The 18779-nt window shown below is 41.6% G+C and overlaps 1 protein-coding gene across 3 annotated transcripts in view; it reads right to left on the reverse strand.

Moving 5' to 3' along the window:
• The window catches only part of cachd1 (cache domain containing 1), a 104978-nt gene that overhangs the window by 45831 nt on the left and 40368 nt on the right, over positions 1-18779 (reverse strand). For all 3 annotated transcript variants that reach the window (XM_061778792.1, XM_061778793.1, XM_061778791.1), the window contains exon 2: positions 10194-10256. In XM_061778792.1, the coding sequence (XP_061634776.1) occupies positions 10194-10256 (63 nt within the window). The remainder of the gene's footprint in view (positions 1-10193; positions 10257-18779) is intronic.

Here is an 18779-nt window from a genome sequence, read left to right on the forward strand (position 1 = left end):
GCCTATCTCCTGCATTCTCCTCTCGAACACCAACTGCCCTCATGTCTTCCCTCACGACATCCATCAAGCTTCTCTTTGGTCTTCCTCTAGCTCTCTTGCCTGGCAGCTCCATCTGCATCATCCTTTTACCAATATACTCACTCTCTCTCCTCTGGACGTGTCCAAACCATCGAAGTCTGCTCTCTCTAACTTTGTCTCCAAAACATCGAACCTTGGCTGTCTCTCTGATGAGCTCATTTCTAATTTTATCCAACCTGGTCACTCCAAGAGCGAACCTCAACATCTTCATTTCCGCCACCTCCAGCTCTGCTTCCTGTTGTCTCTTCAGTGCCACCACATGGTTCTCTGGTCTGCCTTTGTCTTCCTAATCTTCCTCCCCACCACCAGTCATTTTACACACCACCATCCTATGCTGTCTAGCCACACTCTCCCCTACCACTACCTTACAGTCTATAACCTCCTTCAGATTACATCGTCTGCACAAGATGTAATCCACCTGCGTGCTTCTACCTCCGCTCTTGTAGGTCACCCTATGTTCCTGCCTCTTCTGGAAAAAAGTGTTCACTACAGCCATTTGCATCCTTTTTGCAAAGTCTACCACCATCTGTCCCTCCAAGTTCCTTTCCTGGATGCCATACTTACCCATCACTTCTTCATAACCCCTATTTCCTTCATCAACACGTCCATTACAATCTGCACCAATCACGACTCTCTCTGTGTCTGGGATGCTCAGAACAACTTCGTCTAGCTCCTTCCAGAATTTCTCTTTCACCTCTAGGTCACATCCTACCTGTGGGGCATAGCCACTAATCACATTATACATAACACCCTCAATTCCAAGTTTCAGCCTCATCACTCGATCTGATACTCTTTTCACCTCCAAGACATTCTTAGCCAAATCTTCTTTTAAAATAACCCCGACTCCATTTATCTTCCCATCTACACCATGGTAAAATAATTTAAACCCTGCCCCTAAACTTCTAGCCTTACTGCCTTTCCACCTGCTCTCCTGGACACACAATATATCAACCTTTCTCCTAATCATCATGTCAACCAACTCCTGAGATTTTCCTGTCATAGTCCCAACATTCAAAGTCCCCACATTCAGTTCTAGGCTCTGTGCTTTCCTTTTCTCTTTCTGCCGAAGAACCCGCTTTCCACCTCTTCTTCTTCTTCGACTTCGACCCACAGTAGCTGAATTTCCACAGGCTCCCTTGCAGGTTGACGGCGCCGGTGGCGGACGATGTTAACCCGGGCCCCGACCGATCGGTATGGAATTCTTTGGATGAACGCTCATATTTGTCATATCAGTTTTAAGCCGGATGCCCTTCCTGACGCAACCCTCTGCATTTATCCGGGCTTGGGACCGGCCTACAGTTTGCACTGGCTTGTGCCCCCCATAGGGCTGCATTGGATGGGTAAATGAAAACACTGATTCATAATGCTGAAATTGCACTAGTTTTTGTTATGTCATTTGAGATTGCTGATATGATTTGAAACAAGATTTGCAACACGATAATAATCAATAAATGTGACTATTTTCCCAAATGTAGTTGGAATTATCTGCACCCAAAAAAATGGTAAGAAATTGAATTGTCATTATAGCGTATAAGGCCAAGGATATACTGGTCTGGCCCACTTGAGATCAAATTGGGGTGAATGTGATCCGCAAACTAAAATGAGTTCGACACCCCTGCTGATGTTTGCCAGAGCAAGGACATACTTTTAAAATATGTACTGTATTTTCTAATACTACTTATTTTCTTCATTATCAACTCTGTTGGATGATCAGTGTTAAAAATGATGTTTCAGGAGGAAATAAAATACTCACTTGAAAATTTTAATGTGGCATACTTGAGCACACATCCCAAAAACATGTGTGGTAGGTTGATTGAAGACTCTAAATTGTCCGTAGGTGTGAATGTGAGTGCGAATGGTTGTTTGTTTATACTTATGTACCCTGCGATTGACTGGCGACCAGTTCAGGGTGTACCCTGCCTCTCGGCCGAAGATAGCTGGGACAGGCTCCAGCACGCCCGCGACCCTAGTGAGGATAAGCGGGACGGAAAATGGATGGATGGATACTTGAGCACAAAACGACCATCTACATTTCTATCAGTGTTAACATAGAGCATATGAACTGTTTAAACTGGGCATAATAATCAATTGGTCATTAAGAATTTGACAGTCTGTATGGAATTGACTGCTGATAAATCATTTCTTGTAGCAATATGTAGTGCTCTGTAACCAGCAGAGGCACTGTCGATTCAGTTTCAAATTCAACTAGTCTCAGTTACTACGGGACGATGAGCTACAGCTATGCATACCTTAACTACAACAAACCTTGGGGCAGCATTATTGTAGTCAATACTTAACACAACACTGATTCAGGGTGAGAATCTTGCATTCCATTTAAAATATAGTATTAGTTAACAAAATAAAAATTACTCAATTGATCATTTATTTTCCCTTCAAATGTCGATGTTTCCTGTAAACTGATGGCTTGCACATAGGTTTATTAGGTAAAAATGTACCCCATGAAGAATCCAAAAAGTGTTAATTGTATCTGAAAAGAACAGATTTGCCAAGCACTCACAGTGTGGGGGAAAAATCTCATTATATAAATATAACTTGCAGCCAGCAGTTCTATGTTCAGAATATCCACTCTGGCAGAGTATATGAAGGAAGCCAAACAGACTCAATAAAACAGATCCAAAAGCCGAGAGGGGGGACAAATGTCTGCATATAAACCCAAATATTCTTTTCCTGGCGATAACACTCATCAAAGATGTCAGATGCTCATGTGTGTTGCTATTTTGCCGCACATCCACTTCTAACTGAACCTCACTTTGGCTGAAGCACAGAGTGCCTCTGCCTGGGAGAAGACACAAGCCAACGATGTGAGAGAAGCCATCTGAGTTAGCAGCTTCAGACTTTTGTTGTTTATGGATAAAATATGGCCAGGGAGTGAGATGGCCAAGGTAAGGTAATAAAGTTATTCAACCTGCCCCGCTGAAAAGAAATAAGCCAATGCTATTGGGACTAATTATTATTTACACACAGTAAACCAACATTATCTCAAGAGAATTTTGAACTGGATGTTTACAGCAACATCAAAGTCTCTGCACCTGTGTGAGCTCGGGGCACATGTGCACACCTCCACAATGACGCACTCAAAAAACAGGCGAATACTGCTGCAACACACTCAATAAATGTGACTGACATGCTGAATGGTATGTAAATATAAGCTGTGAGGGCATAATACTGTGTTTTCCTACCATGACTTAGAAACCTTTAGAAACCATGTCAAAATAACGCATCCGCAAGGCAAAAGAAAATTATGTCAAAACATTACGCAATGGTACAATTGAGCATGTGGGCCACATTTAAAAGAAATTTAATTGTTAGCATAATTAACTTAAAAATATCCTCAAACTTGTCCGAAAAAACTCTCAGCAGCAATCAGGATGAAACACTTAACCGATAAACTGTGACAAAATCTGAGACTCTAAGTATTTTCCTTTCAAATTTAATTTTAATTAATCGTTACTGCTGTATTTACTATATTTAGCATCTCCGACAGTACTGGTTGTCTTTCGGCTTCTCTAATCCAGTGGGCTCCACAGCAGTAAACAAACGAAGAACAATACAAAGAGGACAAAGATCAAAGACTGTGGATCTTTGCAAGATGGCGCCTACCAGTGTGGTCGCCTCGGTAACGCGCTCTCTAGTATTGTTTTTGTTTTTGTGTTTTTCGTCCGTCTTTGGAGACCTTACACGACTCACTTACACAAGGGGAGACCTGCTAACCATCAAGGAGGCTACTCCGGACTTTCTGTCACCAACTTTCACAAATCCGCTCAGTTCTTTTCCCCGAGTTACTCACCGGAGGGGCGACTGCAGTTTTCGGCGCATGGAGACGGAAACGGCGCCACAGAGGGAAGCGTGGCGGCATTCAGGTGAAACTCCGCGAGAGAGGATACAGATTGGCGTTCCCGTCGATCCACCTCGCGAATGTACGCTCCCTACCCAACAAAATGGACGAGCTTCATCTTCTGTTAAAGACCAGTAAAGACTTCGGACGTTCCGCGGCCATGTGCTTCACGGAGACCTGGCTTTGCGACGCTGTACCCGATGGCGCCGTCATGCTTCCCGGCTTCCACATTCATCGAGCGGACCGCGACATGGAATCATCGGGGAAAACAAAGGGCGGCGGGATATGCCTCTATATCAACGAAAAATGGTGTACGGACGTCACGGAGCTCAGCACACACTTCAGCCCGCATTTGGAGTCGCTGTTTTTGAACTGTAAACCATTCTACTCGCCACGTGAGTTCGCATCATTCATCCTGGCTGGCGTGTACATCCCGCCTCAAGCTAACACGAACACCGCATTGCTAACGCTCGCCAAACAAGTCAACGAAATTGAAAAAAAACACCCGGACTCACCCCTCATTATTCTCGGGGACTTTAACAAAGCTAAACTCAACCACGAACTTCCTAAATACAAGCAGCACATCGACTGTCCTACCAGGGAAAATAATATTTTAGACCACTGCGACACTACGGTAAAAAACGCATACCGTGCTATACCTCGTGCAGCCCTGGGCTCGTTTGATCACTGCTTAATTCACTTAATACCGACGTACAGGCAAGAACTTAAATGCGCGAAGCCTACAGTGAAAACAGTGAAAAAGTGGACCAATGAAGCAAAGATGGAACTTCAAAGCTGTTTAGACTCCACAGACTGGAGTGTCTTTGAAAATTCAGCTGACAGCCTGAATGAATATACGGACACTGTTACATCCTATATCAGTTTCTGTGAAGTTCTGTGTGCACCAACAAAATCATTTCGCACATTCAACAACAACAAGCCGTGGTTCACTGCTAAACTTAAGCAGCTTCGCCAAGCTAAGGAGGACGCATATCAGAGCGGAGACAGGGCCCTGTATAATCGAGCTAGAAACCAGCTGACTAAAGAAATTAACATTGGAAAGAGGAACTATGCAGCAAAGTTGGAAAAACAGCGCAAACGACTGGCATGCATTTCAATCGCTGACTAATTACAAGCGACGATCCCCCCAAGCTGAGAACAATAGCACACTAGCCAACGACTTGAATAACTTCTACTGCAGATTTGAAAAGGACAGTTTCACACCCCACACCCACCCTACGCGAGGATCCTGTTCGTGGACTTCAGCTCAGCGTTCAACACCATCATCCCTGAACTCCTTTCATCCAAGCTTCTCCAGCTCAGCGTCTCACCTCCCATCTGCCAGTGGATTTACAGCTTTCTGACGGGCAGGACACAGGAGGTGAGGCTGGGGGAGGCCACCTCATCCACACGCAGCATCAGCACTGGGGCGCCCCAAGGTTGTGTCCTCTCTCCGCTGCTCTTCTCTCTCTACACGAACGACTGCACCTCAGCGCACCCGACTGTCAAACTCCTGAAGTTTGCAGATGACACCACTGTCATCGGCCTCATCAAGGACAGTGACAAGTCAGCATATCGACAGGAAGCAGAGCGGCTGGAGCTGTGGTGTGGCCGACACAACCTGGAGCTGAACACGCTCAAGACTGTAGAGATGATCGTGGACTTCAGGAGGCATCCTTCGCCACAGCTGCCCCTCACGTTGTCCAGCTGCCTTGTGTCAACCGTCGAGACCTTCAGGTTCCTGGGAATTACAGTCTCTCAGGACCTGAAGTGGGCGACCAACATCAACTCCGTCCTCAAAAAGGCCCAGCAGAGTATGTACTTCCTGCGGCTTCTGAGAAAGCACGGCCTGCCACCGGAGCTGCTGAGACAGTTCTACACAGCGGTCATCGAATCAGTCCTGTATTCTTCCATCACAGTCTGGTTTGGTGCTGCTACAAAAAAGGACAAACTCCGACTGCAACGGACAATCAAAACTGCTGTCTGTACCCCCCTACCCACCATTGAGGACTTGCACGCTGCCAGAACTAAGACAAGGGCGTGCAAAATCCTCTCTGACCCTCCGCATCCCGGTCACCAGCTCTTCCAGCTCCTTCCCTCAGGTAGGCGCTACCGATCAATGCAAACTAGAACTAGTAAACATTCCAACAGCTTCTTCCCTCTTGCGATCAACTTCTTAAACACCTCACCTACAATTCCATTACAACATGCTGGCAATTGTTTGACTTGAGTTCGTTGTCACATTTCTGTGGGGCCAATTATGTATTACTCGTGCACTCACTGTAGTTGTCTCGCCATGCTGCACTATTTGCATATACTGGCCACTCATGCCAGAGTAGCATCTGCCCCATTTGCACACTGATTGAGGAGTATCTGTAACATTTGCACAACCAACATTGTCCCAGATTATCGCACTACTCGTCACTTTAAACCGCATACACTCCTTGAAGTCTCAGCGCCCTTTGCACAATGGTCATTGCACCGGACTATTGCAATATTAGTCATTCGAACTGCTCTAAGTGCTAGAGGACTCTGCATCTTTTTGAACAATTGTCAAAAAAAAACAAAAAAAAAATTTAAAATGTACCGGCATTACCAGATAACTAGCAACCCTTTACTGCTCAGTGACAGTTTTTTTTTTGTCAATGTCTTTCTGTCTCCAAAGTGTTCTGTAAATTGACTGTCTGTTGTCGTACTAGAGCAGCTCCAACTACCGGAGACAAATTCCTTGTGTTTTTGGACATACTTGGCAAATAAAGATGATTCTGATTCTGATGAAGAAAAAGGAGACATGAGTACTGTATATAAGCTACGGTGCTATGAAACATGGCTGAAGGCAGCCAAGATGACAGTAATAATTTTTTACCTTTTTGTTCTTGTTTTTTTTTTTAAATCTACCTGTCATGTCACTGTGACTTGGGTTATTGTTAAGTCCTGCAAGGTCTGAGAGTACAGTCGTGGGCTGACTTTTGGGTCACTGTGTTGATGCATTATTGGATGAAATAAAAATCTCTCATTATAGACGCACCCCTGATTGGTGATAATGTCAGTCAATCAGCATGTATACAAAAGAAATGCCTGGCAAATAAATGGTATCTACGCTTCGATCAAACATGATGTAAACAACAGCGGAATTGAAAACTGTCTGAATGGAGAAATAAATAAATAAATCAGGAAACAAACCATGCTGGGCATTCAATCAAAAGCATGACCGACAATCTTATTTTATCGGGAATTCCAGAAAACGCACCGAGAAAACCCCGAGGCGCAGATTAAAAAGTTATTGATGTCCGCGCTCAAGATACAGTCGACAAGATTATCTTTGTCCGTGTTCATCGATTAGGAGGCCCCAGTCCAGGAAACCAACCACGTCCCATCATCGCTAAGTTTGAACACTTCCAACAAAAAATGTTCGTGAAAACAAAAGGTCATGAGCTCAAAGGGACATCTTTTGGAATGAACGACCAATTCCCCAAGGAAATCAACGAGAGGCGTAAAACATTGTACCCATTGATGAAGAACAACTGTGAGAAAGGCAAACGAGCATGGTTGGTTGTCGAAAAGCAGTACGTCGACAATCAACTGTTTTGTCACCCCGTGACTCTACTAGAGAAGTTCTTCTAATTTGGTCTCCTTATTAATTGTCAAAAGCTTGTTTCATTTTTGTTTTCCTTTTTATTTTGCTCACACACACAAAATGGAACCATGCATGCCCACTAGCATGTATCCTAACCCCTTTCAGTTTGTTTCCCTACTCTCCTTGTACTCACACAAGCTAAACACACAATCGTAACAATACCCTCCCCATGCAATACAAACACACCATATTATTCTTTCAGCACTAATGTTTATTATCTATGTTTTATGTCTGTTTGCTACCCTTTTATGTACCCTGGCTTTGCTGCACTTAAAGTATATATAATTCTTATCACCCGTTTTAAATAACATCTATAAAGATATTACCATAAAATTTGCTGCAAACTGTCAAAAAAAACACAACAAAGAATACATAGCACTAGGGTTGAGCATCAAGAATCGAGAACCGATTGGAACCGGGACTAATGTTCCGGTTCTCCCGGAACCGTTCAAATTTGAAAAATTTCAGTTCCCAGTGCCGATGCCTACAGTCCTCCCACCATGAAGAAGTAGTGGCAAAAACCAACGAAGAAGACGTGCTTGTGCCCAACGGCGGCGGCGAACAAAAGCGTGTCTTAACTTTGTTAAAATAAATGACCAGTTGCAACACACTTAAATTATATTATGCAAAGGAGGGTTTCATGATGTGTAACGTCTGACGCCCTCCGAGCCTCAGCCTACATCATGCGGCGCTTCAATGAAGTCAACGCTCAGTCAATTGGGTGAGTGAAACAAGAAAATACGTCTAAGCCAACATTGAGACAGCAAACAAGGTAAATTGTTGCTTGCACTTTTGCACTGATGGTTTTAAGCGGTTATTTTAGTCTTCAAACCAATGTACGTGCCAATGACAAAAATAAATAAATAAAAATTACAAATAAATAAAAAGCTTAACATTGGGCTACAACTTCTCCGTAGCAACTTTACATCACAATGAATTGGGACAAAATTCACAAACGTTGTCCCACAGTATCACAAACACTAACCTTGTGCCTCATCGGTGGGTAGGGAAAAGAATCTGCACTTTATAACATTTGGTTGCATCCAGTAAAAATCACGGGTGCTGTGTGAAGTTACTTTTCATGCCAAAATGCTGAGTTCCGGTGGGTACCCTTTAAAATAACAAGTTTAAAACAGGAATTCAAGTTAAAACTTGCATATATAAACCATTTGACGTGACGAAACAGTCCCAAATAACTATTTTAACAATGCTATATTTAACTTTTAGCTGAAACATTAATTAATAAATATTAAGTCAATTGGGTCAATTCCACACACATTGCCTTTCAGTTCATAGGTTTGATATTGATACCTCGAGTCAAATGTTCATTTTAGTCTATGCTGCGGGCTGCTAAGAAAATGGATGTTCCTAATTTGGACACCCTTTATTTAAACCATGCAAACTTTTTTTACCCAGCCCCAGTTACATTTTTGGAAGTAACTTGCGCAACACTGGTAAGCAGTAAAAACACATTAAAAGAGTCCTTATTAAAAAATCTACCCATCCATTTTCTGAAAAGTGCATCCTCATTAGGGTCGTGGGTGTGCTGGAGCCTATCCCATCTGACTTTGAGCATGAGGCGGGGTACACCCTGAACTAGTCGCCAGACAATCGCAGGGCACATATAAACAACCATTCTCACTTACATTCACACCTACAGTCATTTAGAGTCTTCATTTAATCTACAAAGCATGCTTTTGTAATGTGGGAGGAAACCGGAGTACCCGGAGAAAACCCACGCAGGCATGGGGAGAACATGCAAACTTCATGGAGGAAGGCCGGATTGGAACCTCAGAACTGTGAGGCGGATGTGCAAGCCAGTCGTCCACCATGCCGCCCTTACTGAAACATCCATATAACATTTGAACAAAATATTACCTCAAATGTTCTAAGAAATAAGGAAACATTTGAATGCAATTAGGACAATTTTATTTGTAACAGAAATGTGTTTGAGAATACCCAAATAGACTTTCTAATAGTTCAGATTGAGTTGGCTTTGGATTTGGAAATATCTGGCATCTGAAGGATATCATACGTATTTTACATACACACAGATACTGGTGGACACAGTCTCACCTTTCACTCACAAACACAAACAAAAACACACACACGCACTGCAGTCACAGCAGAAATACAAACATCAACCTGTCTGTTCTTGCTGGTGGCTGTTTACCATCCTGTTTTTTACTGTCACTTTTCAGAGATCCCACATGCATTCCACATACACACAATGAATATTCATTTACACCAGAAATTCTTCCAGTTTTTCCATCCACACTCTCAATGTTACTTTAGTTAAATGTCCTTATTTCTGATGCCACATTATTAATTTCCTACATGAATGTCATTGTTGTCTTTAAGTCATCTGACTGTTTGAGGACAGCTCTAAAACACAGGATAATCGAAACACAGGCACAACTTCAAAGCCAATGAGACAGCAGCAGAATTTTAATACCCTTCAAAATCACCCCATCTCCGCTTGAACCGGATTGATAACGAGCCTATGAATGTGTGTGTGTGTGTGTGTGTGTGGTACTTTGAAATAAACTCTGCCCTTGACAAGACCAACACACCATTTGTGTGACTAACACAGAGGAAAGGAGTAGGGGCTTTGTTGCTCACCTGTTGGACTTCTGTCTCTCCGTTTGATGTCTTCTCGGTGTACACAAACGAGTTGAAAATCCTCTGGAGAGAGAGAGAGATAGGGAACAAGACAGTAAGCTTAGATCAATATTTGGATCCCATTTCCCAAAACTCCATTGCATGCTGGCTCATATCACAATTGACCTACCTGGTCAAAAAGCATTGTGATCTGATTTTGATGATTTGAGGTTCATGCAACGCAAAAAGAAAGTGATTAACTTATGTTATTCTTGCTGTTGTTATAGGTGATATACAGTATGTGTGTAGGTATTTGGGGATATGTAATGCGGCTGAAATAAGTATTTAAAATGTCACCATTTTTCTCCTGTATGGAGAAACGGGTCACATGCATTGCTCTGGCGTGATTTTGGCCCATTTCTCCACACAAATCTTGAAGGTTCCGTCGGCTTCTATTATGGACGTTGAGTTTTTCCATAGATTTTTCGATTGGATTCAAGTCAGGTGATTGTCTGGGCCATTCCAGCAGCTTTATTTTGTTCTTTGAAACCAATTGATTGTTTCCTTGGCAGTATGTTTTGGATCATTATCCTGCTGAAATGTCCATCCTCGTTTCATTTTCATCATCGTTGTAGATGGCAGCGGATTTTTGTCAAGAATGTCTCTGTACATTTGGCCATTCATCCTTCCTTCAATAATGTGAAGTTTACCAGTACCATTTTCTGAAACGCCGCCTCACACCGTCATGTTCCCACCTCCGAACTTCACTGTTGGTGTTTTTAGGGTGATGTGCAGTGCCATTTTTCATCCAAACGTGGTGTGCATTACGGCATCCAAACAGTTCAATGTTGCTCTCATCCGACCAGACTATATTCTCCCAATATTTAACTGGCTTGTCCAAATGTTGTTCAGCAAACTTTAAATGAGCTTTGACATGCTTTTTTTTGTTCAGCAATAGGGTCTTGCGTGGTGAGCGTGCATACAAGCCATGACAGCGGAGTACATTACCCACTGTTTTCCTGGTGACAACAGTAACTGCTAATTCCAGGTCTTTTTGAAGCTCTCCACAGGTGGTCCTTGGCTCTTGGACAGCTCTTCTGATTATTCTTTGCACTCCTCTGTCACAAATCTTGCAAGGAGCACCTGATCGAGGCAAAATTATGGTGGTATGATTGGCTTTCCACTTATGTATTATGGCCCCAACAATGCTCACTGGAACATTCAAAATCTTATATATGCGCCTATAACCAATGTCATCGTAATGTTTTGCAACCATTAGTTTGCGATGGTCTTGAGACAGCTCTGTGCTCTTACCCATCATGAGATGTGTCTTGACTCACACCTTGGCATTGAGACCTTTTTGGCAATCAATTAGGACTGAGCCAGCTGATATTCATTTGCACTGACAAGGGGCTGGATTGCTGTTTGATTATTGATAGATTTTAGGTGTTGTCCTTGGCTTTCCATGCCTTTTTGCACATCCCTTTCTTCATGTGTTCACTACTTTTTTCCCCTGTGTCATTTCACATTTTTACACACAACTTAATTTCTGATCTTATTTGTTCTACTTTCTTTGCATGTATGAATTACTTGGGTTTTTCCCAACATCTGGTGACATTTTCAGGTAAATAGCACCTTTGTAAGTATAGTTTGTGAGAAAAATGGTGACGTGTTAAATACTTATTTCAGCCGCTGTATGTATGGATGCATTTCGGACTGCACTTCTTGGTGAATAATATATCTTCGTTAATAGTGAAGGGGTAGTATTCTGTATAAGCCCCACCCATTTAATTAAAAAACAAATCTGGGGAAAAAAAAAAAGAAAAAAAAAGCTCAACGCCGTTGTGAGCTGCATATATTACACATAATGTTTTCCTCCCCTTTGGCCCGCATACCTTAGCCTGAGGGCACCAGTAGTGTGACACAGGTTGATTTGAGTTCATCACTGATGTCAAGAAGAAATTGACGGTCAGCTAACTAAACAAACGCCAATGTTTATTCTACAGTAACAGTTGTTTGATGGTTTAAAATGACCGCAATGGCAATGTGAATATTCGCCCATCTATTACATTTCCTATTGCATGCTAGCTAGCAGACCTACTGTATGCCAGGCTAAAAATAATGGCTTCCAGTGATGTTGTATTTGAAGTACTTATGCCCTCTCATTGGGTGAATAGTTAGCTATCTGCTGAACAAAATATATACTGTACTCATGGAGGGCAGAATAAATGCAAATACAAGTGGAAATAAATGTGGGAACAGCACAAATTAACAGAAGTAATGCTTGTGCCACAACAAAAATAATGTCATGTTTTCAGGATGATGGGGGGGTGTGCTTGAGAAGAGCAGATCTGAATACTGATATGAATCAATGACATATGAGATCATGAAATCAATGTGTGGATTTGATGTAAAAATGTGAACATTTAACTCCAACATGGAGCACATAGAAAAAATAAAATATTTTGTTGAGGTCAAGAGACACTCAGAATAGGCGAGAACGTAAAGCTCTAGCAATAGGGATGATTTGCAAATGAACTGCATCGCTGTTAAAGCCATGGCTGTTTAATAAAAGAAATTGTGTTTTATGCCCTGAATTTTACCATAGTATGAAATTGGCAGGGTAGTGCAGACGTCAGTGTGGTTATGTCATTATTCAACTCCCCCCATATTTTTGACTGACATCATACTAAAATGTGTAGTCTAACCAGGAGCATTGGTGTGCTTTTCTTGCCAATTATGCCTGAATTTGAGAAGCAAACTGTCATTCATTGTTAGAATTTAGCCTAAAGAAGGCACTATATCCATGGTTAGTCTTAATCTAATTAATAATGTCACTCATGAGAGTGTCACAGATACACTATGTACTCAGACCTGAAAGTGTTGAGCATGTTTAAACGAGTGCTGATGTTTAATCGCCAAATTATCAATGGAAAATGTTTTTATAATCCCTCTGGTAATGATTTAGAAAGACATTCGTACAAAATCTGAAATTCAATGACTTCTTCTCACTAACATTAGTATTTTTAATGTTGACTTTTGTGTGTTTGCAGCTAATATTTGCATGATTATTACAATTAATTTTATTCGGCTAGCTCTATTAACCTACAGTACAAACATACCCGGGGGTGCCAATGTTTTTAGCCATGACTATATGAAAAGACACACATGCTTTTTTTCCTAACTGCCTGGCATGAAATCAGACTAAACATTTCCAGTTTTATTTCAATTAGGATTACCAAAATTATTTTCATTTTCTGAATGTCATGATTTTTTAGACAAATGTATTTAGTATGTAGAATAAAGACACACTTTAGTTCAGTGGTTGTCAACTGGTCAGGCTTTAGGACCCCACCATCACTCCTTATAGACAAGCCGTGACCCAAATTTCAACGTCTTAATTTAATGAAACATGTTGCAGTTTAAACCTGACATACTACACAATATCACAGTGTGCCAAGACACAAAAGGTAAATTTAAAGATAAAAATAAAAAATTGTAGCGATAATAGAAGGAAATAGTCCCGATGAAACTGAAGTGGCTGAATTTTAGTTAAAAAACACAAAGTGACTGTTGAGGGCACAATTAAACTTAATTTAACTTCAGTAACAAACAGGAAATAAATGTGGAGCAGTTTTTAATCCACAAACTCCAAATATTAATCAAGTTGACATTCAAGTACACAAAATGCAATTCAAGTGTAAAAAAACAAACTAGTATCATTTGAAAGAGGTATAATTTTCAGTTTATCCACCATGGATTGATCAAACATCTGTCTCACCATATCCACGGCTGCAGCTAAAATAAGCTCTTCTGCAATTGTGTGTGGCTTCTTCAACTTGGCAATACAATGTGCCACTTCATAAGACCTTCTTTCCTTCCTTGCTTCTAGCATGAAGATGTAAACACACTTTTGTGATGTCCTCAGGTCTTTAAGTCTTCTTTGAAAGTACTCAACAGTTTTTTCTTCTTCGTGAGAATGGTGTTTGGTTTCCAAATACCTCGAGTTTTTATTGATTCATGCTTTCTTGTGCCAGTACTTCGGTGCAAAAAACACACTGAGGCCGTTCGCCTTTTTTGTCCTAATATAAAAATAATCCATATTTTATAATAAATCTGTCGTACCTCCGTTTCCCATTGTCAATACAGATTAGCATGTTGAAAACGAACTATAGCTGCTCTTCTATCTGTAAACTGGTAGGAGTTCATTAGATTACAAGGCATCGTCGCCACCTAACTTTTTAGGAGTGTGAATAGCAGGCATTCCAAGCCCTTCAAAATTAAAGCATGGTCATTTTCTTTTTTTCCCCAGAAAAAGTCCGGCAACACATTGAAAACGTTTCCCACCAGTTGAGAACCACTGCTTTGGTTTATAAACTTCATTCAAATGACAGGTTGCCAACAACCACATTGTAACTGACCAAGTAGCTGCCATTTGCTTATTTTGTATACGATTAACAAGTACAGTATATGTACCATTAGTTGATCAATAAAACACATATAAACAAACAACCATTCGCACTCACATTCACACCTACGGGAAATTTAGAGTTGTCAATCATGCATGTTTTTGGGATGTGGGAGGAAACCGGAGTGCCCGGAGAAAACCCACGCAGGCACGGGAAGAACATGCAAACTCCACACAGGCAGGGCCGGGGATTGAACCCTGGTCCTCAGAACTGTGAGGCAGACGCTCTAACCAGTCGTCCACCGTGCCGCATCAATAAAACAACAAAGTTCTAATTATGTCAGCAATAATTTCCCTTGAGATTATTGTTTGACTGATTTGGAAACGCTGCAGGCAAAAGATAATGCAATTAATTGATGGAGACATGCTTACGACTGTAAAGCTGCCCTTAAGCAAGGCAGAACCTCTGTTTAGGGATTCAGTTACCGTTTGATTGCCTCAACACTTTTACATCGCTCCTTATGTTTCTGAATGTGTGGAGTATGCTTCTCTGTGTGGTGCACATCAAAAAACAGCAGAGTAGAAAATAAATTTCCCCTTGAGGACCATGCACCTATCCCAGCTGACTTGGGGTGAGAGGTCAGCTACACCCTGGACTCGGCATCGTCGCCACCTAACTTTAGGAGTTAGGTCGCCATTCAATTGCAGGGCACATACACAACAACCTTTCACACTCACATTCTCACTTATGGGCAAATTAGAGTCTTTAATTAAACTTATATGCATGTTTTTTGTGTGGAGGGAGAAAGGGATAACCTTCAAGCTGCACACGGCCCAGATTCAAACCCAGAATCTCTCGACTGTGATGCAGACGTGCCAGCCAGTACTCCACCGTGCTGCATAATATGCGTAATATTATTTTCTTTACATTTGTGGTCGCACAGTGACCTACTGGTTAGCACATCTGCCTCACAGTTCTGAGGACCCAGGTTCAAATGGGGCCTCGCCTGTGTGGAGTTTGGATGTTCTGTGGGTTTTTGCTGGTTGAAGTGGCTGGGGAGAGGGAAGTCTGGGCTTCCCTATTAAAGTTACTGCCCCCACGACCCAACCTTGGATAAGCGGAAGAAAATGGATGGATGGATGGATGGATGATTCCCATCCAGTGTCCATGGGACATCATCAGGTGTTGCGGGGGTAATTATCCAATTTCACTTAAAAAAAAAAATAATGTTTACTACAAATGTATTATTTTATCTACCTACACCAGCGATGTATAGTGACAGGCAGAATAATTAAATGATGTTCCACTCAATAATAGGTACACAATTAACCTGTGTATCCATATTTTGTGACATTTTTGTTTGATGGTGTGCAATGACATGTTCCAATATAATGTGTGCCTTGGTTCAACATAGGTTGTCACTAGATTAGACTACTAGCGCTCTGGTTTCCCCGGTGGGATACAATTAATAACCCATGAAAAAAATAAACATCTTATTAAATAGGCAGTTGTGTGACACAACACTAATACAGTGCAATAAAACCCATACACAAATACATTATATAAGGTGATCTTCTCCTACCTCAACTCAACACTACGCACGCACACGCGCACATACACACGCACGCATGCACGCAGGCAGCATGCACGCACACACTTGAAAGATAGCCCTAATGTTTGTGCGGGGTGCAGCAGGTAAGCAGGTGCTTTACTGTACACTGCTAACTCACAGATGTCATCTGGTGCAGTTCCAGATGATTTTCTAAACATCAGCTGAATTTGAAGCATTGCTTCCTCCAGCTCTCATCAGCAAAAGTGAGCCAACTTTGAGAAACAGTGTGCTGTTCTTTTGCAGGCTTCATGGAAGTTAAAACAAAAAAAAAAACAAGGACAGGGGCTAAAATGTCAAATAAACAGGAAAAAGCAAACACAACCAGAGTAGAACTGAACCAAGCGAGAGAAACACCTGCTGTTGATTAGCCTTCTTTTCCCTCCAGTGCCTCCAGTGTTTGTTGTTGGAGCTGCGATGTGGTTTTCACAGCTATGGAGAAGCCAGAGAGGAATGTGTGCCTCCGAAAATTGAGAAAGCTGAAGTTGCCTAAGTCACTGCGGGCCCATGGCCTCCCCTGACCCACAATTTAACGCTGACTTGTCCATGGCACAGACATTCAAAGAAAACACTATGGATACTTAAGACTGACCCATGACTTCCTGCTCATTGCACAATACAGAGAAGGGGGGGGGAAAAGGACATTTCAAATCATTCATTTTGTTTACGTCTCAAATCTAAAGAATAAATATAAATGTTAAAAAGAAAAGGAAAAAAAATTGTCATGTGATGCTAGATGGTAAAAATCTGAATTCCTGAGCTTACTCAAGCCCGGTACACACAAAAAGACAATGCACCTGTTTTTGTGCCGATTTTGCCCCGTCCCGACCAAGCATGTCAAACGGCAGACAATTTTAAGTTTTATAATATTATCCTCTAAGATTGTCCTGAGGTCTGATGCATGTTAATGTGGATTTGTCATGATTTTAGAGTCTGAAACAGCTCGGATGACGAAAAGTCTTCGTGTGTGGGGAAGAGCAGACTTCTTCCAAGTCATGACGCTGTGAATTGTGATGTGGAACGGAATATAGCCAATCCAGAAGCACCCTGACTCAAGAAAAGGAAAGGACTGTAAATAAAAATAAGCGTGTCTTACCCAAGATATTTTACCCAAGTCGACGCCATTTTATAAGGCTCCGGCAACCTTTAGGAATGATCGGGAAACGTCGGTGCAAAGCCGGAACTGTTTCTTCTTCGGTTTTGTGAGATCACGTGTGATCACCCAAGATTTCGAGTTCCTCGTTTGAACAGAATCTTTGTGTGTGTGGTGTTCTGTGTTGATATTATCGGAGTACACTACACACAATACGACCAAAACTGTTAAATACCAGATTTTTTATGTTTATGCGTGGGCTCTGTCACAGATGTTTAAAAAAAAATCTTTTTTAAGAGTGGAAAAATATTTGTGTGTACCAGGCCTTATCAAGCAATTCTCAGAGTAGCAATCAATTTACATGATACCTTACTTTTAGTCAATGATGTCAGCATAGATTTGTTATGAAGTTCTCGCTGGAAGGGAGCGAAATTCATGATGTACTCGTGAGACAATAGCTCCAAATAGCCAGCTTTTTAACATTAAGACAACAAAAAAGCAATGCATTCACTCTTCTCTCTTGATGACAGGGGCTTTTGTCAGTAGACCAGTTCTTAAATCCCTCCGCCTAGGGGTTAATCTAACCACAGTTGATTGGCTCAAAGGAATTCTCAATTTAAGTGGCAACTCAAATTACACAATACAAAAATAATTACCAAAATCTACCTTGTTATGCTTATGTTTTATTCCAAAGATGTGATACAGGCAATTGAATCAAGGAAACCAGTCTTTCAGATGGAATCCTTTTAATTGGGTCTAATTTCTCTGATACCAGGCTCTCATGGGGATACCAGAAGAGATTCCTCTACTTTTCAGTGATTATTTTATTCTTATTTTTATTTATCTGGAATACAGTCTACAGATGATATCAGTCAAAGATGTCTCGTCAGATCCATGTTTGAATCATGAAGGGAGCTGAAGCAAAGGAAAGAAGGCAACTACTGAAATGGTCCATGAGGGATAACAAGGACATGCTGTAACAGAGTATCACTTTGTGCCACATGATTTTGGAGTTGGGCTCAAACATAATAATACTATCCTGTCTTAAGAGTCTGTTGATCAGTAAACCATGCTTTTTGTGTGAACACACAAGAGATCACAATGGGTTTATCATCTAAATGGATGTGTGAGTCGTATCGCTATGTAGACTGAACCCATCATGTGGCCTCACTTATGGAAACGTACATGGCCGTTGCTCTTTCACTACTTTACTGACAGCAACTCTCAGATACTGTATTTTTCCCCATCACATACTTAGGCAAAATGTACAATTTATTGGTTTTAATTCAACTGGTAGATAAAAGCTTCAAACCCATGGGACATTAACTGCTCCTTCCTCCATGCTGCTTGCTTGGAGCTCAGCCTTTTTCCTTCAGTGCATGGCTTTTCCTTTCAACCTTCTTCCCTACCTCCCTGCACCCAGCCAACTCTCCGCTCATTGCACTACAAATAGATGAAGACCGGAATGCAGCATCAAAGCTTTGCCTCAGATGTGT

The sequence above is a fragment of the Phyllopteryx taeniolatus genome, chromosome 7 (assembly GCF_024500385.1).
Source record: "Phyllopteryx taeniolatus isolate TA_2022b chromosome 7, UOR_Ptae_1.2, whole genome shotgun sequence".
NCBI lineage: Eukaryota > Metazoa > Chordata > Actinopteri > Syngnathiformes > Syngnathidae > Phyllopteryx > Phyllopteryx taeniolatus.